This window comes from Macaca mulatta, chromosome 3 (genome assembly GCF_049350105.2).
Source record: "Macaca mulatta isolate MMU2019108-1 chromosome 3, T2T-MMU8v2.0, whole genome shotgun sequence".
Lineage (NCBI taxonomy): Eukaryota > Metazoa > Chordata > Mammalia > Primates > Cercopithecidae > Macaca > Macaca mulatta.
This window is the reverse complement of record NC_133408.1, coordinates 93,222,120-93,246,542: the sequence shown is the minus strand read 5'-3', so window position 1 is coordinate 93,246,542 and position 24,423 is coordinate 93,222,120. Positions and strand designations below refer to the sequence as shown.

Below are 24,423 nucleotides of genomic sequence, written 5' to 3'. Positions count from 1 at the left end.
CACTGAGATCATCACAACTCAAACAAAACTAAAACAAGTGTAGTTCATGTCCTTGAGTTCTCTTCCTTTCTCGCATTTTCTATTAAAACGTGCAAACTAGCACCTTAACACGTTTTGTAATTTCATGACAAATGCTATCATATTTCATAACCAGCAGATGGCACTAAGTATACATAAAACGAACATTTTGCACACCATCACTTTTTTTTTTTTTTTTTTTTTTTTTTTTTTTTTTCTTGAGACAGAATCTCACCTTGTTGCCCACACTGGAGTGCAGTGGCTCAATCATATCTCTCTGCATCCTGGGCTCAAGGGATCCTCCTGCTTCAGCTTCCCGAGTAGTTGGGACCACAGGCACCTACCTCCTACTTATTTAAAGAGTTCAATCCAGGCTCTACTGTTCTCAAGGGACTTTTCTCCATACTAGAACTCTAAAATTTGACAGGGATCTGGATCTGTGAGATAGGGCAGGCATCTTACAGGTACAGGGTCCTCTCTTCTGCCAGGGGCTACTGTACTGTAGTCCTGGAGGGATTTCGTCAGGGGATCCCAGTAAGGTTGTAAAATGAATAATGGTCTTGGTGGCACCATCTCTGTGTAGTGAGGAAAACTTATGTAAAACTGGAATGGGTGAAGGGGTGAAACTAGGAAGGTGTCATAGCTGTTAGAGGAGGGGGAGCAGGATTGGGCAGGTAAAGCCTTCAGCTGTGAGGCCGGTTGATATCTATGAAAGAGGAAGAAAGCAGGAGAGCCTCCAGCTGCAAAGGACGGCTGACCAGGGCTTGGCTTGCTCAGTGAGGAGCTTAGAGCAAAGATTGCCTGATGAAGCAGTTCAGCATCGGGCCAAAACAGCCAGGCTCTACAGTACCCTTCTCATCTGGTTTGGCTCTGTCCCCACCCAAAATCTCATCTTGAATTGTAATCCCCATAAGCCCCACATGTCAAGGGAGAGACCAGGTGGATGTAATTGAATCATGGGGGTGTTTTCTCCCATGCTGTTCTCGTGATAGTGAGTTCTCACGAGAGCTGATTATTTAGTAAGTGTTTGGTAGTTTCTCCTGTGTTCATTTCTCCTTCCTGCCACCTTGTGAAGAAGGTGGCTTCCTTCCCCGTCACCTTCTGCCATGATTGTAAGTTTCCAGAGGCCTCCCCAGCCATACTGAAATGTGAGTCAATTAAACCTCTTTCCTTTATAAACTACCCAGTCTTGGGTATTTCCTTCCTTATAGCAATGTGAGAACAGACTGGTATATCTTCCTTGCTCAGTCATTGACTGGGGGTTGCCTAGGAAGAATGTGAACCAGCGTGAATGCCGTGCAGATGCTGACGGTGCTGCAGTTTAAGGCTGTCAGTTAACTCTGCTCCCTGCAGCTGGACAGCAGGTTCTCAGAGGAATACTCTAGAGGTGGTGTACTTTTGTGGCTGCCACACCATCCTTGTTAAATAAGTAACTCTCATGTGTGTGATCCCCATTGTATTTCTTATGTCTGTATGAAGCTGTGTAAACAGGCTTGCTCGTTTCAATAGCTGAGATGCTTTTAAAATAACATTCGTAGGTTCTTGGATATGATTCAATCCAGTATATTCCATGAACTGGCTTTGCAGCTTCATCTGAATAATCTCAATATTTATATATGAATTATACGTATCTCTTGGATGAAAATTTTAAAACTAAAGGCCATTATTTATATGTGCTCAAAGAATATGAAAGAATTTTCATCTCAGAAAAGCATAAGAAGGAAGTCAATATCTATTTTAATCTCAGGCAAGCATACTAAGGAAGTCAGTAGCTGCAAAAGCACCTCAAAAATTATTCAAAGTCAAATATAAATAATCTTATTTGCTTTTTGAATTATGAATACATCATACCTTTTTTATTAGCATCCAATTCAAAGTTGGCCTATTGTCTGGTGGTATTAAAATGGATCACGTGTGTAGCCCTTAATAATGCACATTGACACGGAACACCTTGCTTGATCCTCATAATTCTGTGAAGTAGGTATTACCACCTATGTACAGATGAAGAAACACATCCTGAGAGATGTGAACTTTAATGCAATTTCTATGAATGACATCTTTTTTTCAAAATCCTATGAAACACAATCCAGTAATTTTTAAGAAGCTGTAGCACTCCTTCCTTACACCATACACAAAAATCAACTCAAGATGGATGAAAGATTTGAATGTAAAACTTAAAACTATAAAAACCCTAGAAGAAAACAGGAAAGGCCATGGACATAGGCCTTGGCAAAGACTTCATGATGAAGGTGCCAAAAGCAATTGTAGCAAAAACAAAAATTGACAAATGGGATCTAATAAAACTAAAGAGCTTCTACACAGTAAAAGAAGCTATCAACAGAGTAAACACACAACCTACAAAATGGGGGAAGAACACCTGCAAACTGTGCATCTGACAAAGGTCTAATATCCAGCACCTGTAAGGAACTTAAATCAACAAGCAAAAGCAAACAACCTCATTAAAAATGGGCAAAAAATGTGAATAGATACTTCTCAAAAGAAGACATGCATGTAGGCAACAAGCATATGAAAAGATGTTCACCATCACTAATCATTAGAGAAATGCAAATCAAAACCACAGTAAGATACCATCCATCTCACCAGTCAGAACGGCTATGATGAAAAAGTAAAAAAATAAAATAAAATTTAAAAAATAAGATGCTGGTGAAGTTGCAGAGAAAAGAGAAAACTCATACACTGCTGGTGGAAATGTAAACCAGTTTGGCCACTGTGGAAAGCAGTTTGGAGATTTTTCAAAGAATTTAAAACAGAGCTATCATTCAACCCAGCAATCCCATTACTGGATATAAACCCAAAGGAATATAAATTGTTCTACCATAAAAACACATAGACACGTATGTTCATTGCAGCATTATTCACAATAGCAAAGACATGGAATCAACCTAAATGCCCATGAATGGTGGAATGGATAAAGAAAACGTGGTACATATATACCATGGAATACTATGCAGCCATATAAAAAGAATGAGATCATGTCCTCTGCAGCAACACAGATGGAGCTGGAGGCCGGTATCCTAAGTGAACTAACACAGAACAGAAAACCAAATACTGTATGTACTCCTTATAAGTGAGAACTAAACATTGAGCATACATGGACAAAAAGAAGGGAATAATAGGCCCCAGGGCCTACTTGAGGGTGGAGGGTGGGAGGAGAGGGAGGACTGAGAAAATGCCTATCAGGTACTATGCTTATTACCTGGGTGACAAAATAATCTGTACACCAAACCCCATGACATGCAATTTACCTATATAACCTGCAAATGTACGCCTGAACCTGAAATAGAAGTTGGAAGGAAAAAAATACATTGCACAAATAGAAACAACAAAATCTACAATTTGAACATTTATTTGAATAGCTGGACGTGTCATCAGAACAACTCTTGATGCTTATTTAAGCACCCAGAGCTACCTAAAGAGAACATGAGGTTTAAGAACCACTGATGAGGAATCAAAGCCCGACTTTGAAGAGTATAAATATATATTAAGCATTATATACATATATACACACACACATTTTAAAGAAGTATAAAATGAACACTTGTATACTTAATACTAAGAAATTGAATATTAACATTGAAGCACCCAGGGCTTCTCCTGTATTGCATTCTTCCCTAGAAGTGATCACCAGCCTGTTTTGAATTATGCCTATGCTTTCGCTATTTTGCCACACTGTATCTTCTATAATATTGTCTTGTTTGCTTTTAGGCCATATGTAAATAGCGTATATATTGACATGCACACACATCCCCTTTGATGACTTAGTATTTTATCTTTAACAGTCTATTTGACATTGGTTCCTGCTGATGCTTGTGACTGTAGATCACACTCACTCCTTCACAATATTACGTTGTATGGAAGTATTCATTTTGTCCATCCTGTTGGTGGGCCTTTGAGTTGTTTCCAGCTTTTTTCCCTCAGGTACAAATAATGCTTCCATGAAGATTCTTGTAATTGGTTTCCTTGGTATATTTGTACCAACATTTCTTTAGGGTGAAACTATAAATTGCAGAGACTACTTACTTTAAAACTTATTAGGTAATAATGACTTATTTTCTAAGGTGGCTGTACCAATTTACACTGCTACTATAATTTCATGAGAGTTCTTGTGGCACCCTGTCCTCACCAATTCTTATCCAACATGTGAATGTTACCGTGTGGTTTTCATCTGTATTTCCCTATTTTCTTCTAAGACTTTAAAAGTTTTGCTTTCATTTAAGTCCTTGACCCATTTAAATTTGACTTTTGTGCATGAAATTATATATATATATACCTGCCCTTTTGAAAATTTCCTTATATTTCTCATATTAAGAATTTTCAAAGATTTTTCTTTCCCCTTATCTCAATCCCCATCCTTTATGAAGAGACTCAATGAATTAAAGAATATGAACCCATACGGAGCTTCAGAGATGTACACTTTCTAAAGAATATGGTGAGTTTTTCTGAACATAGACTAAATACAAATGAAAATAATAACAACTACTATGTTGGGCCTCACAAATTAGCAAAATATATTCTTAATAAGGCTAATTAATCTCAGAGTGTTGTAAAACGAGCATTGTTATACACACTATTGGTGGTGCATACAATCCAAAAGGTGCATGCATACCTTTGTAAAGGTAATTTGAGGCTAACTGCATGGAAGGCTTTAAGGGTGTCCACCATTTTTTAAGGAAATTTAACTTTATGAAATCTATCCTATGGAAATAACTTTAAAATCATAAAGTATGCACTAAGATGTTCATCTCAGTGTCTGTCTGTATATCTTAACCACTTTTGAGCTATTGCCATTTTTGCTACTATGTGTGTGTATATATGTAATTGTCCCCTTCTTTAAAATGTCCTGTTTTTTTCAAAACTAATTTTTCTATGAGTTTGTCCTTCATATATAACAGAAACATGTAATGTATAAAAATATAAACATCATTTTGTTATTAAAGTACTCAGATTTTTGGTGCCTGTCAGCAGCAAAGTGGTAGGACACAGATATTATTTGTCGAGCTGTGCATTAGCTTCTGACAACTGGATGATGGAAGGAATTGTTGCAGCTTGTGTGCACCTCACTTCTGGCCATAGTTTCAGATTAGTGTGCAAAAATAGGATTCTAGAAACTATGGAAAAAGCTTCATTGCATTAAGTGAAAATCTCCTCATGTTTCAAAAGAATAAAACATAAAATATATACAGGCAAGAATTTAGTAGAACAATTTGTATTAAGAACGAGCTGCAGCCCAGTTCTCCTATTTGATGACATCAAATAAAGGTGAGACTATTTGGAATTCTGAAATGAGCTAACCTCACTCTGTAACTTGATATTACTGAAATGGTTATTAGTGAGCTGTAGGGGGCGGTGCAGAAGAAACTAGTGTTTGTTGAGTGCCTTTATGTGCCAGGTACTTCAAAACATTGTTTCACTAATCCTCATAATGACCCTGCTAAGTAGGTACTGTGAGTTCTGCTTTACAGGTGAAGAAAGCTCATGGAGTTAAGTAACATGACCAACCTTAGCACGGTGCCTGAAATACAGTAAGTGCTCAATAAATATCTTTTGAATAGATGGTAGGCAATATACCTAACTAGTGGAAGAACCAGTATTCATACTTAGATCCATCTTATTGCATAGCTCACACTATTTCCATCATAGTGTATTGCCTTCTGTGTAAGACTATACAGAATCATTTTAAATGCCTGAGAAAGAGCACTGCCAATGTAAACACAGCTAGTAAGCCCTGCAACCCGTGATTTCTCCCTTTATATCAGAACAATTTCAATTTCAAAATGTGTGCATTGTGAAGGATGAGAAAAGACAGAAAACAGGATCTTCAAGGGCTTTACTGTTACTTAACACCAAGAGTACATGAAAATAACATATATATGAAAACATCATATGTGTATGGAACATTAATACATCTCATCCATTTTTTTGTTGAGTTCTACTGACTTTTTAAAATTTATTTTACTTTAAGTCCTGGGATACATGTGCAGAACGTGTAGGTTTGTTACATAGCATACATGTGCCATGGTGGTTTGCTGCACCTATCAACCTGTCATTTAGGGTTTAAGTCCCGCATGCATTAGGTATTTGTCATAATGCTCTCCCTCCCCTTACCCCCAACCCCCATCCCCAACCAACAGGCCCTGGTGTGTGATGTTCTCCCGTCTGTGTCCATGTGTTCTCATTATTCAACTCCCACTTATGAAAACATGTGGTGTTTGGTTTTCTGTTCTTGTGTTAGTTTGCTGAGAACTATGGCTTCCAGCTTCATCCATGTCCCTGCAACGGACGTGAACTCATCCTTTTTCATGGCTGCATAGTATTCCATGGTGTGTATGTGACACATTTTCTTTATGCAGTCTATCATTGATGGGTATTTGGGTTAGTTCCAAGTCTTTGCTACTGTAACATCATCTGAAATGTGTTACTTTAATTTTATGAATGTTAGGTATTATGTCTCTTTTCCTTTTTTGCCCCACACATCACTGAAATGGATTATTCGAAAATGCTAAAATAAGTAAAATGTGTGGCATGCTTTCTTAGATGCTTTGTCTCCTGTACCAAAATAATTTACAAATACAAAAGTTGAAAATAATTTTATTAGTTTTTAATGCATAAATCCAAACATATATTTGTACTGAATGTTTTATTAGCTAATACAGTACCATTTTAAAAATTCTACCAACTTATTTAAAATATTTCCTGTGAAAACATCATCCAAAATATACTTTGTTAATTTTTATGAATGTTAGGTGTTACGTCTCTTTTCTTTGACGCTTTCCTTTTTTATCCTGTGCTTATACCAAAAACAAATTATTTGAAAATGCTAAAATAAATAAAATGTGGCATGTTTTCTTGGCTGTTTTGTATCCTGTTATAAAATATTTTACAACTGTGAAAGTTGAAAAATAACTTTATTGGTTTTGCTGCATATAACTGCCTGTCTATTGTAAGAGAACTCATCTATACAATTAAGGCATTTTGTTATTTCAAGTACAGAGGGGCAAGAATGTAAGGGAATTATAAAAACCCCAAGATGACTCATTTAAAGTAGATGCACATTAAAATACTATAGATCTGGCATATTTCATATTTATAAAGCAGACAAAAAGAATGTTTATCTTTGCATTTGGCAAGAGTATCTTCAAGATAACTATTTACCACTTTTCAAAGCACTATTGTTGGGAAGGTTTTATTAGGGGAGAGGACTTAGAGAACATGACTTTCCTCATCCAAAACCAAAAACAAATGAGGGCTTAAAATATATTATTTAAGAAGACAGTGGCCAGGAATAAAGACCATGACCAACAAGCTTTGGGGCCATCAAGATGAAAAGACCTTTGCTTTATTCAAGATCTAGGATCTGAAAATCTCACTTGATAAATTTAACTGGATTTTCTTTTCTGATTATGTTTAACTCCAAAATTTGGTTGTATACTATAGCAATTTCTATTTTACCTGGATGTTAAAAGAAAAACCACTGGAATCTAAAGAGAGATGAATAACCTCTTGAGCTTAGATGGAGAACTAGCCAGTGGCAAATATGTATCTAGTGGAGTAAATACATCTGAAGAGAGTCAAACCATTACAAAACAAGGTGTTTTTAAAAACATTTCAACTTGAAATTATATATATATAAAAAAAGCATTAAAAGGTATTAGAGATCTTTCTTAAGGGCTGGTAAAATAAAAACACCTTAAAAGACACATGTTACAATTTCCTCACAGAGGTAAAGAGGTTGTGACCAGCATCAGCATCTTAAGGATATCATTTCAGAGCTTGATTCTTCTGCCTTAAGTGGTTCAGAGTTTGAGCGGGTACACTCTGGTACTAGAGAAAATCTGAAGCAATTCACCTAGTTGGATGAAAAAGGACTTACATACCCTTGATTTATTAAAATTCATTGTTCTTTTATATACATTTCACTTTAAAACTCTGAAATGAACGTTTATGCAGTATGACATGAATGATTTCATAATTTATATGACGAGCTTAATAAGGCTGACATTCAATGAATAGAAAAGTAATTTACCTTTTAGTAATCAGAAAAACTTTCAATCCATTTTTATCTTATTTTTAAGTGTCTGTTATTAAAGCTTGTGATTTTTATTAATGTAAACAAGCCAAAGGGTGATTGTTTTTGACACATGGCATTGTACCATAGTGTAATGGGTAGTTTCCTTCTCAGTTAACCTTCAATACTCTGTACACACTATTCTGAAATACTGTGGTGAAGTAAGGCCTCGCATCTTTGAGCAGGACGCTACATAAGGGAGGGTTCGCTGCATTGGAAGGGTCTTCCACATCCCAGATTTCAAGCATACTGCAACCAGGCCTGAGAAAAGATAGACATATATATCCATATCAGAAATGTATTCCTGTCTAGAGAAAATAGACACATAACACAACATCTAGATTTTCAGAGACATATTTTTTAAATAAGTTAAATATTTTAAAGCATCATTTCAAAACACAATTTCAACATTTAGAAATTTAAAAAATAGAATGAAATTAAGTATGTTGCATTTTCACATCTCATTTAACCAAATGAAAGATATATCCTAATAATAAACCTTCAATATACATTCATAAATATACATTTAAAAGCTCACTTTCAAGATGAAACAAACATAAATATACTCTCCAAGTGCCATCACCGTCTAAACATAAGGCCCATTTGTAGTAAAATAAGACAACTTAAAACCTAATCGAATTCCTGATGAATTTCATATTTTTTAGCATAAACTGTCTTGGATTAGCATGAAATCATCCAAGGCAGGGACAGGAGACTCTCATGGCAATTTGTTTTCTTCAGTGCTTTCCCATTTTGGGCAGCTGTATGACTGGGCTACACGAGACACTGTTCCTCCCCGGAGAGTAACCCTGCATGGCAGTCATTAAAGGGAAGGAGTCAGGCAAAACTGATGTCTAATTTTTTAACATCTATATTGAAGAACAAGTTATACACAATAAAATTCACCTATTTTATGTGTAAAGTTTGGCAGGTACGGACACATGTGTATAGATGTGCAAGCACTACCACAATCATAATACAGAAAATTTCCATCACCCCGACAAGTTCCCTGTGCCCTTTTGCAATCTACCTCCTTCCCCAAACATGGCCTCAGGCAACTACTGTGCTTTCTGCACTATAGTTTTGCTTTTTCTAGGATTTCATATAAATATATTATGTAGTCTTTTCATTTTTGGCTTTTTTACCATAGCATATTTTTGATATTCATATCTGAGCTGTAGTTCCTACAACTTCTGTTGAGGTTCAATAGTTCCTTCCTTTTTGTTGCTAAATAATATTTCATTGTATACAGAGAACACAATTTGTTTATCCATTTGCAAGTTAATGAACATTTGAGATGTTTTGAGTTTTTGGTGACCATGCACAATGCCGCTATAAACATTCATGGACAAGGCTTTTTGTGGACATGTGTTATCATTTCTCTTAGGGAAAAACCCAGGAGTGGAATTGCTGGGTTGCATGGTTATGTATGATTAAGTGTGGATTTATCTTTATAAGCAAGTTCAAAACTGTTTTCCAAAGTAGATACCCATTTTCCATTTCTACCAACAATGCATGAGAGTTTAAGTTGTATCAGTTTTTGTAATTTTAATCATTATAGTATGGTTATGGATGATTCAAAATATCTTCTTTGGTGGAATGTCTATTCAAATATTTTGCCAAATTTTGTGTTGTTTCTTATTGAGGTGTGAGAGTTCTTTGTATATTCTGCGTAAAAGTCTGCCAGATTTTTTTAGCAGATGTATTAAGGTGTAATTGCTCAATAATTACCCAATAAGCTGCACATATTTAGTTAACATATGTATACACCTGTAAAACAGCAGCCACAGTAAAAATCATGAACATATCCATCTCTCCCAAAATTTTACTTCCATCCTTTTGTAAACCTAATTGTTGCATGCTTTCTTTTTTGTCTGGCCTCTTGTCCTCAGTAGAATTATTTTGAGATCCATCCGTATTGCTGTATCCATATGTTGCTCATTTTTATTAGTGAGTAGTATTTACATTGTTTGGATATTCTAGTAGTGTGTTTATACATTCATCTGTTGATAAATAAGTGGGTTATTTCCAGTTTGGGGCTATTATAGAAAATAAAGTGCTATGAACAATTGTGTACAATTACTCAGATGGATATATGCTTTCTTTTATCTTAATAAATATAGTAGTTGTATGTTTAACTTTTAATAAAATTGCTAAACTGTCTTGCAGAGTGGTTGTACCATATTACTTTTGCACCACTGGTGTATGAGTGTCCTAAGTCCTCCAAAGTGTCAGCAACACTTTGCATCATCAGGTTTTTTCTTTCAATTATAGCTATTTTATTAAGTGTTTAGTGATATCTCACTGTAATTTTCATTTGCATTTCACAAATCACTAGTAACATCAAGCGTCTTTGTGTGTGATTATTTGCCATCTGTCCATTTTTTCTTTTTTTTTTTTTTTTTTTTTTTTTTAGACAAGGTCTTGCTGTGTCATGCAGGCTGGAGTGCAACAGCACAATCTCGGCTCACTGCAACCTCTGCCTCCTGGGTTCAAGCGATTATCCTGCTTCAGCCTCCCAGGTAGCTGGGATTATGTGTGCCCACCATCATGCCTGGCTAACTTTTTGTATTTTTAGTAGAGATGGAGTTTAGCCATGTTGGCCAGGCTGATCTCAAACTCCTGACCTCAGGTGATCCACCTGCCTCGGCCTCCCAAAATTCTGGGATTACAGGCATGAGTCACCCACTGCGCCCGCCCCTGGCCTATTTTGTCCATTTTTAATTGGGTTGTTTTCTTATTATTGGGTTTTGAGAGTTCTTTATACATCTAGAGAAAGTCCTTTATCGGACATAGGCTTTGAAAATATTTTCTCCCAGACTGGTTTATCCTGTAATTCTTCCTAACACTGTTTATAAAAAAGCAGAGATTTACAGTTTTTTTTTTTTATTATACTTTAAGTTCTAGGGTACATGTGGATAATGTGCAGGTTTGTTACATATGTATACCTGTGCCATGTTGGTGTGCTGCACCCATCAACTCGTCAGCACCCATCAACTCGTCATTTACATCAGGTATAACTCCCAATGCAATCCCTCCCCCCTCCCCCTCCCCATGATAGGCCCCGGTGTGTGATGTTCCCCTTCCCGAGTCCAAGTGATCTCATTGTTCAGTTCCCACCTATGAGAGAGAACATGCGGTGTTTGGTTTTCTGTTCTTGCGATAGTTTGCCAAGAATGATGGTTTCCAGCTGCATCCATGTCCCTACAAAGGACACAAACTCATCCTTTTTTATGGCTACATAGTATTCCATGGTGTATATGTGCCACATTTTCTTAATCCAGTCTGTCATTGATGGACATTTGGGTTGATTCCAAGTCTTTGCTATTGTGAATAGTGCCGCAATAAACATACATGTGCATGTGTCTTTATAGCAGCATGATTTATAATCCTTTGGGTATATACCCAGTAATGGTATGGCTGGGTCATATGGTACTTCTAGTTCTAGATCCTTGAGGAATCGCCATACTGTTTTCCCTAATGGTTGAACTAGTTTACAATCCCATCAACAGTGTAAAAGTGTTCCTATTTCTCCACATCCTCTCCAGCACCTGTTGTTTCCTGACTTTTTAATGATTGCCATTTTAACTGGTGTGAGATGGTATCTCCTTGTGGTTTTGATTTGCATTTCTCTGATGGCCAGTGATGATGAGCATTTTTTCATGTGTCTGTTGGCTGTATGAATGTCTTCTTTTGAGAAATGTCTGTTCATATCCTTTGCCCACTTTTTGATGGGGTTGTTTGTTTTTTTCTTGTAAATTTGTTTGAGTTCTTTGTAGGTTCTGGATATTAGCCCTTTGTCAGATGAGTAGATTGCAAAAATTTTCTCCCATTCTGTAGGTTGCCTGTTCACTCTGATGGTAGTTTCTTTAGATTTACAGTTTTAATGAAGTCCTATTTATCAATGTGTTCTCTTGTGGATCGTGATTATGTTACTGTATCTGAGAAATCTTAGCCTAATCCAAGGTTACAATAATTTTCTTCCACATTTTCTTCTAGAAATTTTATATTCTTAGATTCTTAGTAGCAAGTTACCTTCTACTCCTAGTTTGCTGAGAGTTTTTAATGAGTTGTGGATACTGAATTGTGTCAAATACTTTTTCCTGAATGTACTGAGAGGATGATGCGGTCTTTCTTTTTCAGTTTGTTCCTATGGTGAATTCACCTAATTGGTTTTCAAATAGTGAGATAACTTTGCATTCCTGGGATAAACTCCACTGGTACATTATGTATTGTCTTTCTTTAATATATTGCTGGATCCATTTGTTGCAGTTTTACTTAAAAATTTCACATGTGTTCATGATACATTTTGATTGGTTGTTTCCTTTTACTGTAATGTTTCTCTCATGTTGGTTTCAGGATAATGCTGACCTCATAGAACCAGCTGGGAAGTAATCCCTCCTTTTGAATTTTCTGGAATAGTTTGTAGAACTGGAATTATTTCCAGTGAAGATATCTGTCTTAAAGTTTTGTGACAATTCTTGTTATTACAAATATAATTTTATTAATAGATATAAGGTCATTCATAATAAGGTAATAGATATAGGATTTTTCTATTTCTTAAGTGAGCTTTGGTTTTGCATCTTTCAAGGAACTTCTCCATTTTATCTATTTTGTCCTACTTAGTGGAGTAAAGTTGTTCCTAAAATTCCCTCATTATCCTTTTCATTTCTTCAGATCCTGTAGTGATAAAATCTTTCTTATTCCTGATATTAGTAATTTCTGTCTTCAATTTTTTAGTTTGGGTAGAAGTTAATCAATTTCATTAATCTTCTCAAGAATCAGTGTTTGGTTTTATTGACTTTTCCCTGTTTTGGGGGTAATTCACACTGATTTTGACTCTAATATTTGTGCTTTCTTTTCTTCTCCTTACTTTAGAGTTTACTTGTTCTTTTTTTCTAGTTCCTTAAGGTGAAGCCGAATGACTGATATGAGGCCTTTCTTCTTTTCCTATTATAGGCATTCAACATAAAAACAAATCTCTCTACTGTATCTGCATCCCACAAATAGCGGGATGGTGTTCTCATTTTCCCTTAGGTCAAAATACATTGAAACTAACCCTCCTTTTGTTTCTTCTTGACTATGGATTATCTGGAGGTGTATTATCTAGTTTCCAAACATTTGAGAGAATTTCCATATAGAATTCTGTTACTGATTTCTAATTTAATTTCATTGTAGTCAGAGATTGTACTTTACATGATCTAAAGTATATCAAATGTGTCAATACTTGTTTTGTGGCCTAGAAAATGGTCTTTTTTGATAAATAGTCTGTGTGTGCTTGAATATCTATTTTGCTGTTATAGGGTGGTGTGTACTATAAATGTCAATTAGGTCATACTGGTTGATGGCATCATTCAAGTCTTCCATATTCTTACCAAATTTCTTTTTATTTGTTCTACAAATTATTTAGAGAAGGCTATGAAAATTTATAAATATACTGTAGATTTGTCTATTTTTATCAAACATAGTCGTTTTGAGTAATATTCTTTGTCTTAACATCTATCTTACTGATATTTATGCATTTTTCACTTCAGCTTTCTAATGTTTGCTCACATGATATCTTTTCCATTCTTTTTCCTTCAGCCAACATACTTATTTGTATTTAAAATGCACCTCTTGCAGGCAAGTCCATAGATAGGTTTTGCTCTTGTATTCAGTTTGCCAATCTCCGCCTTTTGTTTGGAAAAGTTTAGTCCTCTTTCACTTTGAAATTACTGATATAGGCTTGCTATTTTTTTTTTAAACATTTTATTTCAAGACATTTGGAGATCCACATTAAGTAAGAGATAATACAAGTAGCTCTTGTACAGTCTTTAGACAGTGTCCCCTGCCATGGTAACATGTTGAACGTTTGTATAATATCACAGCCAGATAATTCACATTGATAGAATGGCGATAGAGAGCATTTCCATCACCACGGAGATCCCTTGTATAGCCACACATACTATACTTCCCCCACATTCCCACCCCACCCTAATCCCTCGCAACCACAAATCATTATCCATATCTGTAATTTTATCATTTGAAGACAGTTATATAAATGGAATCATACAGTATGTAACCTTTGGGGATTGTCTTTTCTTCATTCAAACAATTCTCTGGAGATCCATCCAGGATCTTGAGTGTATCAACAGTCTGATCCTATTGCTGAGCAGTATTCCATGGTATGAATAGATCACTATTATTTAACCATTCACCTTGCAAAAAACATCTGGGTCGTATGAGGTTTAGGCTATTACAAATAAAGCTTCTATAGACAATTTTCTACAGAATTTTGTGTGAAAACAACTTTTCACCTTTCTTGGAAAAATGCCCAGTACAATTGCTGAATCTTAAGTTAGTTATATGTTTAGGTGTTTTACCCTTTTAGTTTTAGTTGACAAGTAATACTTGTACACACTTATGGAATATAGAGTGCTATTTCAGTGCATAATTACAATGTGCAATGATCAAATCAGGGTAATTAGGATATCCATCACCTCAAACATTTACCATCTGTTTGTGGTGGGAACATTCAGAATCCTCTGTTCTGGCTTTCTTGACATATACAATAAATTACTGTTAACTAATCTTCACTCTACAGTGCCAGAGAACACTAGAACTTATTCCTTCTATTTATCTGTAGTTTTGTATCTCTTAACCAACCTCTCCTTATCTTCTTCTCCTCCCTACCCTTCCCACCTAGCCTCTAATTACCACAATTCTACTCTACTTCTATGAGCTACTTCTTTGAGCTTCCACATGAGTGACAACATGCAGTATTCATCTTACTGTGGCTGACTTATTTCGCTGAATGTATCCAGGTCTAGGCTTGCCATTATGCTCTTTCTTTTCCCCACTGTTTTATTTTTTGAGTGGTTTTGCTAGGGATGACAACAAGCATCTTTAACATATCATGATTTACTTACCATTTAAATTGGGTTATTTCTAGTAAATCATACATTTCCATGGTTTACTCAATTTTTGTGCTATTGTCATGTATGTTTAATTTCTGTCATAAACTAAAAAATAGAATGGTATCACCTTTGCCTTAATGTCTTCTAAAGATTTTCAGAGAAGAAAAACGCATAGTGATTAATATCCACATATTTACCATTTCCAGCGCATTTCAGTATTTCTTGTATATCTGAGTTACCATCTGGCATCATTTCTCATCAGCTGATAGAACTTCTTGTCCATCTTGAAGTATAAATCTGTTACCAACAAATTACCTTAGATTTTGTTGATCTGAAAAATGTATTTTTGGCCTCCATTTTAAAAAGATAATTTCATTAAATATATAATTGTTGATTTTTCTTCTTCAGCACTTTGAATTATCATTCCAGTGTCTCTTAATTTCCACTATTTATGTTGAGAAGTCAAATGTTATCATTTTTTTCTCTTATTTTCAAGATTTTCTCTTAATCTTTGATTTTACCATTTTGACTATAATGCGCCTTGCTTTGGTTTTCTTTGGGCGTACCCAGTTGGATTTGTTGAGCTCAGCAGATCTCTAAGTTAGTAGTTTTATCAAACGTGAGAAATTTTTGGCCAACATTTCTTCAATATTTTTTCTGTCGTGTTCTTTTTTTCATTACATCTAATACTAAAATTTTGCATGTGTTGAACTACTTAATGTTACATAGGTCTGTGATGTTGGTTATTTTTCAATCTTTTTGGTTCCTGTTCTTTTGATTAACTATTCTCTCTTGATCTATCTTCAAATTCACTGAATTTTCTGTTCAAATGTCGTTTTCATCTCAAAATTGTTGTTGAGTACATTTAAGTAATGTTCATTTCATTTATTATACTTTTCATCTCTAGAATTTCCATGGGGGCTGGAGTGTTTCTACTTCTCTGTTAAGATTCCATCTCTCTTCACTCATGGATACCATGTTTTCTTTTAATCCATTGAATATATTTTTCTTAAGCCTTTAAATGTATTTGTAATAGTGGCTTTGCAGTCTTTGGCTGCTAAATCCAACATCTGGACCTACTTGAATTGATTTCTATTAACTTATTTTTTTCAGAGTATTGGTCATGCTCTCTCATTTTAGTTTGCATCTCTGAAACTTTTTTGCACATTGTAAATGATATTTTGAAGTGACTGTAGAACCTGTTCCATTCTTCTGATTGCTAATGTGCTGTTCTAGGAGACAATTAATATGCCTGAATTTCCTGTCATGTGCAGCAGCTAGTATCTCTGCTTAGGAGCCTAAACAAAGGCCTCAAAAGATCAATTAACATCTTAGAATTTTAGGATTTTTAGGGATTCAAAATTCAGAAATTAAAAACTTTTAATTAGGAATGTTTTTCTTATTATGTCATGTTGGGTTTTGTCACTTTTCTTTTAAGTCTTACAAATCCATTATAATTCAGCTATATAGTACAGAATGGCAATATCTCACTTTGTTGTAAATGCAAATCCATATTTCAGATATCTAATAAAAATTTTCATAAATATTTCAAAAATTATGAAAAAAGTTAAGTGGAAGATGTCAAATTAAATTGAAAAATCAGGATATTAAAATATACTATAATGTTTGGAATTAAATTCTACTTCATTGATAGTATAGTTTTATTTCTCTAGATGAAATAATTTAAGATACCAGGATAATATTTTAATAAATTTAAAATAAAAATTCTTAAAGAATCAGAACTACTGTAATAAACTGAAACATTTGTTGCTTAAAAATATACCATATTGGATAGCATAGGGTTAATACTCACTTAGTTCTCACAACACACCATGCCTCTTCTAAAACATAATAATTCACATGTAACTCTGACAATTTATCTCTTACTTCTTTGGCAGATTTTCGACTATATGTAGAATAAACTATTTTTGTCCGGGCCCTTGAAATTTAAACAATAGTTTAAAAGATTTTAAAATGAATGATAATAGAATAGACTAAAAAAACCTTACTAGCAAATTGAAATCTCAGTACTCACTGGATGGAACACTTATATACATGACTCAAAACAGCATCAACTATTTTGGGGATGGCAGTTTCCACATTCCTACTTATATTTTGAATGTAATAAAACTTATAGCAATTTAATTTTGCATATACTGCTCATTATTGTATAAAATAGTCTAAAGTTGTACTGGGTAGCAGACAGCAGCTTAGGATATAAAATTTTCTTCTCATAATTCACAAAGTTTTCAGAGAATATATTCTGACAGAGACTGAATGTAGTGAAAACATATCTTTAAATGCTTATTTTCATCTGAAGAAGCTCTGACAAACACATGAATTGAAATTGAGTGTATCAAATAGAACACTTAGACAATGGGCATCCAGGGTGTCAGAACAGGTAGGAAAAGCACCTTGACAGAATCTTGAGAAATGGGAATCATCACCAAAATATGGTACAATAGGTGATTTGACCATAGTGGAAGTTCTTACAATATCCTGGCAGACTATCACTTATGCATTGGATGTTGCTTAGAATTTCAAGCATATGGGATGCTCAGTCACCACAGTGGTTTCCATGCCAGTTCACCACAGTAGAATAGAGAGAGCGTCAGGTACATTTCTAAGGTGTCTGACTCCAAGCCCTGGCTCCTAGACAGCAGACCTAAAACTTTTAAATAATTTAAATATTTGCCTCTAACAATAGGCCAAAAATCCACTTTTAAAAACGATTACCCTAACAACTACTAGAATTACCAAAAGAATTTTTTAAACCAGCCATTTAAGGAAAGCAAAACTTTTAGACATCAATGGAAATTAGAGTTCTCATAATCGGCTAGCAAAAATACTCTAAATTTTCATGAAAGCACGTAATATATAATAGCAACTTTCAAGTACTTTTTCTACCTGTCACAAAAGGCTAGTCATTGGCCACCAGTAAGATCCAGAAATCACTTCCTAAATCAGAGTAGGGCTTGTGGTGTAGAGCAGGGGTTGGCAAACCATGGCTGTGAGTAAAATCCATCCTACCTCCTCTTCCAACTACCTAGTAGTTTTACTGGAATACACACACACATCATAAATATGTCACATGTTTGTCACTTTGGGAAAAACTGGCTTTTGCATTTTTCAGTTTTCAGAGGTCAGCTTGCTCCAGAGGCAACGGGTACCTATTGTCATTTCTGGATGGTCATTGTCATTTTTTTTGAACTTCCAGCACGAAAATGAGGATGAGTTTGTGTGTGTGTGTGTGTGTGTGTAAATATTTTCCCAATTCCTAAGAATTGGGAGTCACCAAATGATTCTTGATGAAATACTCATCAGTTGCCAACCTCAAGTCTGCATCTTCGTAATGTGGATGATTCACAATGGGATGAAGTGTAGACAACTTGACACTTGCCATTGTAGGCATGGCACCTGCGAAGACGGCATCTGAAAAAAAAAAGGCTATATTCTTCAATGAAATGTTTTAAAGAAAATCAGAAGTTAAACTTACCTCTAATATGTGAACCCAGATTAAGAAGGATGATACCTATTTACATGACCATGGATCTCATTCCTTTTATTGACTCAATACTTACTCATTGTCTACTATAATAATAGCTGACTTTTGTTCAAACACTATCTTGGTGCTAGAAATTGTGCTTCATATTTTAACAAGAATTAAATAACTTAATTTGCACAATTCTAAGAGGTGGGTCCTCTGTTCTTTGTAGAATCTACAAACTGAGCATGTGTGGGGTCTGGGTTGCGCACTCATTAGAATCTAATGCCTGATGATCTGATGTGGAACAATTTCATCCAGAAACCACCCTCCATCCCCCAGTTCTGTGGAAAAAATTGGTCTTCCACGAAACCGGTCCCTGGTGCCAAAAAGGCTGGGGACTGCTGTTGTAGACGATGAAGACACAGAGCCAAGTTAAGTGACTTGCCCAAGACTGCACAGCCAGGAAGTTCCAGAGCCTGCCCTCTTAGCTGCTTCACTAAAGCTTCCTGCCGTGCTAGAGCACCATGCTAACAACAGGACTACAAACACACATGAAACAAAAAGAATGTAAAATGTCATATCTGTTCCAATAATGTGAAATGCCAGGAACTGAGAGACTGCTATGAAGGGCAAGTCTCATGGGACATTTTTTCAATTTTGTGGCTTGTGAACTATGGTCCTGTGGATGTGCCATAAAAAGAGAAAAGCATTGTTTTCTTCCCTCAGATCATCTTTAATTGAGTTCTCAGAGTTACCATTTGACTTGACACCATTTATACATGCCATGAAATCATTTCATTACTTTCTGGTAGTACTTTTTGGAGTAATGACGTGTATAAATTTGGTCATAACTAGAGATACATCAAAATCTGCTATCTGGCTTCCATTTCCTCTCTCAAAACACCAGAAGACCAAATGCTTACTTCTTGGTACTTTTGTATAAGAAACAATTATATAATTGTGAAGGTTATTATCATTTTTAATCAGCACAATAAAATCAGTAATAAAGACAAGACATATTTTTCAGATCCACTGTAAAAAACTGTATATTGGAGAGGAGGTGGAGCATGATAACTAAACAGAAGCTTCCACTGTTCATTCTCCGCTCAGGAACACCAAATTTGATAAGGATCTACACAAAAAGCACCTTCATAAGAACCAAAAATCAGCTTAGGTACCAGCGTGGCCGCAGTGGGGAGGAGCACCAAGAAGGTTCTTGTGGTCCCTGATTCCAGGCCTTAGCTCTTGGATGGCATTTCTCGACCTGCCCTGGGCTGGAAGAGAGCCCGTTGCCCTGAAGGGTGAGTCCCAGGCCTGGCAGCACTCACCACAAGCTGACTGAAGGGTCCTTGGGCCTTAAGTGAATGTTGGTGGTAGCCAGGCAGTACCTCCCAATGGGCCTGTGGTAGTGGTGGAAATGGAGAGAGACCCCTCTGCCTTGGGAAAGGGGAAGGAAGGGTGGGAAGGACTTTGGTGGTATCAGCTCCAGTTCAGCTGCAGTAGAATAGAGCATCAGGTAGATTTCTAAGGCATCTGAGTCCAGGCCCTGGCTCCTGGACAGCAGCATCTCTGGACCTGACTATGACCTGGGGGATCTTGCCACCCTGAAAGGAAGGTCACCAAAGCAAAGTCTGGTTTGCTTTGCCACCTGCCAACTGTAGAACCCTACACCTTGAGCAAACATAGGTGGTAGCCAGGCAGCAGTTACAATGAGTCTTGGGCAAGACCCAGTGCTGTGCTAGCTGCAAGTCTGACCCAACACATTCCCAGTTGTGGCCACAGAGGTGTTTATATCACCCCACTCCTAGCTCCAGGCAGCTTAGCACATAGAGAGAAAGAGAGAGAGAGAGACTCCATATGGGAGAGAGTAAGGGAAGAGAACAAGAACTTCTGCCTGCTAATCCTGAGAATTCTGGATTTTATCCAAGACCACCAAGGTAGTACCTCTAAGAGTCTGTAATAGCTTCAGCATTACTGGGCATGGGGTGCCTCCTAGTGCAGATACAGCGGCAGCGACCAGAAACTTAGATCACAACACCAAAGTCCCTTTGAATACTTGGAAAGCCTTTCCAAGAAGGATGGGTACAAACAAGCCCGGACTGCAAAAACTACAATAAATACCTAATTCTTCAATGCCCGGACACTAACAAACATCCACAAGCATCAAGACCATCCAGGAAAACATGACCTCACCAAACAAACTAAATAAGGCACTAGGGGGCCAATCCCGGAGAGACAGAGATATGTAGCCTTTCAGACAGAATTCAAAATAGCTGTGCTGAGGAAACTCAAATTCAAGATAACACAGAGAAGGAATTAGTAATCTTACCAGATAAAGTTAACAGATTGAAATAATTAAAAAGAAGCAGAAATTCTGGAGCTGAAAAATGCAACTGACATACTGAAGAATGCATCAGTCTCTTAATAGCAGAACTGATCAAGCAGAAGAAAGAATTAGTGAGCTTGAAGACAGGCTGCTTGAAAATACACAGTCAGAGGAAATAAAAGAATAGAAAAGAATGAAGCATACTTTCAAGATCTAGAAGTAGCCTTTAAAGGGAAAAATCTAAGAGTTATTGGCCTTAAAGAGGAGGTAGAGAGAGAGATAGCAGTAGGAAGTTTATTCAAAAGTATAACAGAGAACTTCTCAAAGCTAGAGAAAATATCAATATTCACACACAAGAAGGTTATAGACCACCAAGCAGATTTAACTCAAAGACTAACTCATTTAATATCAAATTCCCAAAGGTGAAGGATAAAGAAAGGATCCTAAAAGCAGCAAGAGAAAAGAAACAAGTAACATACAACGGAGCTCTAATACATCTGGCAGCAGACTTTTCAGTGGAAACCTTAGAGGCCAGGAGAGCATGCCAAGACATACTTAAAGTGAAGGAAAAAACCTTTTACCCAAGAGTAGTGCATCCAGAGAAAATGTCCCTCAAACCTAAAAGAGAAGACTTTCCCAGTCAAACAAAAGCTGTGAAATTTCATTAACACCAGACCTGTCCTGTAAGAAATGCTAAAGGAAGTTCTTCAATCTGAAAGAAAAGGACATTAATGAGGAAGAAATAATCGGAAGGCACAAAACTCACTCGTAATAGTAAGTACGCAGAGAAACACAGAATATTATAGCAGTGTAATTATGGTATATAAACTACTTATAGGATAAGCAGAAAGACAAAAAGATGAACCAATAAAAAATAACTACAACAACTTTTCAAGAGACAGACAGTGCAATAAGATATAAATAGAAACAACAAAAAGGTAAAAAGTGGGGAGATGAAGTTAAAGTTTAGAATTTTTATTAGCTTTCCTTTGGCTTGTTTGTTTATGCAATCAGTGTTGTCATCAGTTTAAAATAATGGGTTAATAAGATATTATTTGCAAGTCTCATGGTAACCTCAAGTTTAAAAACATACAGTGGATATACAAAAAATAAAAAGCAATAAATTAAAACACACCACCAGAGAAAAATCACCTTCAATGAAAGAAAAAGAGAAAGGAAAAGAAGACCACAAAACATTGAGAAAACAAATAATGAAATGGCAGGGGTAATCCTTATCAGTAATAACACTGAGTGTAAATGGACTGAACTCTCCAATCAAAAGACAAAGAGTGGGTGAATAAGCAAACAAAACCCTAAGAATCTGTAACCTATAAGAAACACACTTTACTTTTAAAGGCACATATAGACTGAAAACAGAGTGATGGAAAATTATATTCCATGCCGATGAAAACCACAAATGAGCAGGAATAGCCATACTTATATCAGACACAATAGATTACAAGATAAAAGCTATAAAAAGAGATAAAGGTCATTATATAATGATAAAGGGGTTAATTCAGCAAGAGTACATAACAATTGTAAATACATATACACCCAATACTGGAGCACGCAGATATATAAAGCAAATATTATCAGAGCAAAAGAGAGAGACAGATCCCAATACAATAATAGCCTGGACTTCAACACCCCACCTTCAGCAGTGGACAAATCATCTAGACAGAAAATCCCTCCAACAAAGAAACAACGAACTTAATCTGTACTATAGAGCAAAAGGACCTAATAGATACTTACAGAACATTTCATCCAGTATCTACAGAATACACATCCTTCTCCTCAGCACATGGATCATTCCTCAAGGATAGACCACAAAACAAGGATAGGCCACAAAACAAGTCTTAAAACATTTTTTTAAAAATTGAAACAATATAATGTGTCTTCTCCGACCACAATGGAAAAAAAAAAAAAAAAAAAAAACCGAAAAAGTAGAAATCAGTAGCAAAAGGAATTTTGGAAACTCTACAAACATAGAAATTAAAGAATATGCTCCTGAATGACCAATGAATAAAGAAATTAAGAAGGAAACTGAAAATGTTCTTGAAACAAATGACAATGAAAACACAACATATCAAAACCTATGAGATACAGTGAAAGCAGTATTAAGAGGGAAGTCTTATAGCTATAAGTGCCTACATCAAAAAAGAAGAAAAACCTCAAATTAACAACCCAATGATGCATCTTAAAAAAACTAGAAAAGGGCAAACAAAACCCAAAGTTAGTAGGAGAAATGAAATAATAAAGATCAGAGCAGAAATAAATGAAATTTCAATGAAGAAAACAATATAAAAGATCAACTGGTTTTCTGAAAAGATAGAATTAACAAACCTTTAGCCAGACGAAGAAAAAAAGAGAGAAGGCCCAAATAAATAAAATCAGAGATTAGAAAAAAAGAGACATTACAACCAATATCTCAGGAATTAAAGGATCATTAGAGACTACCATGAGCAACTGTATGCTGATAAATTAAAGGATCACAGAAATTAAAGGATCTCTAATAGACTACCATGAGCAACTGTATGTCAATAAATTGGAAAACCTAGAAATTGATAAATCTCTAGATACTAAAACCTACCAAGATTGAACTATATAGAAATCCAAAACCTGAACAGACCAATCACAAGTAATGAGATCAAATCTCTAATGAAAAGTCTCTCAGCAAAGAAAAGCCCAGGACCTGATGGCTTCACTGCTGAATTTTATCAAACATTTAAAGAAGACCTAATATCAACCCTACTCTAACGATTCCAGGAAATAGAGGAGGAGGGAATACTTCCAAACCCGTTATATGAGACCAATATCACTTTCATACCAAAACCATACAAAGACCCATCAAAAAAAGAAAACTATGGGCCAATATCTCTGATTAATGTTAATGCAAAAATCCTCAACAAAATACTAGCAAACTGAATTCAGTAACACATTGAAAAGATTATTCATCATGACCAAATAGAATTTATCTCAGTGACACAAAGATGGTTCAACACAGCAAATCAATGTGATACATAATATCAACAAAATGAAGGGGAAAAATCATATGATCATCTCATCTCCATAGATGCAGAAAAATCATTTGATAAAATTCAACATCCCTTCATGATAAAAACCTTAAAAAAAAAACTGGGTATAGAAGGAACATTAATCAACATAATAGAAGCCATATACAACAGACCCACAGCTAGTATCATACTGAGAGAGGAAACATCAAAAGCCTTTCTTCTAAGATCTGGGACGTGACAATTTCACAAGGGTGTGAAAATTTTTACCACATTATTCAACATAGTACTGTAAATCCTCATTAGAGCAATCAGACAAGAGAAAGAAATAATAAAGCATCCAAATTTGAAAGGAAGAGGTCAAGTTATCATTGTTTGCAGATAATATGATCTTATATTTAGAAAAACCTAAAGTCTCCACCAAAAAAAAAAAAAAAGAAACTATTAGAACTGATAAATTCAGTAATGTTGTAGGATACAAAATCGTACAAAAATCATTAAAATTTCTATATGCCAACTGAGAACAATCTGAAAAAAGAAAATTTAAAAAGTAATTGCATTTACAGTAGCCACACATAAAATTAAATACGTAGAAGTTA

At 35.6% G+C, this 24,423-nt stretch overlaps 1 protein-coding gene across 1 annotated transcript in view; it reads right to left on the bottom strand.

Moving 5' to 3' along the window:
- Positions 1 to 6,285: 6,285 nt before the first annotated feature.
- LOC699789 (putative C-mannosyltransferase DPY19L2) overlaps positions 6,286 to 24,423 on the bottom strand; it is a 118,157-nt gene continuing 100,019 nt past the window's right edge. Inside the window, exons 20-22 of the mRNA XM_028845868.2 lie at positions 18,333 to 18,432; positions 16,814 to 16,939; positions 6,286 to 8,365 (exon numbers count right to left, since the gene is read on the bottom strand). Coding sequence (XP_028701701.2) covers positions 8,215 to 8,365; positions 16,814 to 16,939; positions 18,333 to 18,432 — 377 coding nt within the window. The 3' untranslated portion in view covers positions 6,286 to 8,214. The remainder of the gene's footprint in view (positions 8,366 to 16,813; positions 16,940 to 18,332; positions 18,433 to 24,423) is intronic.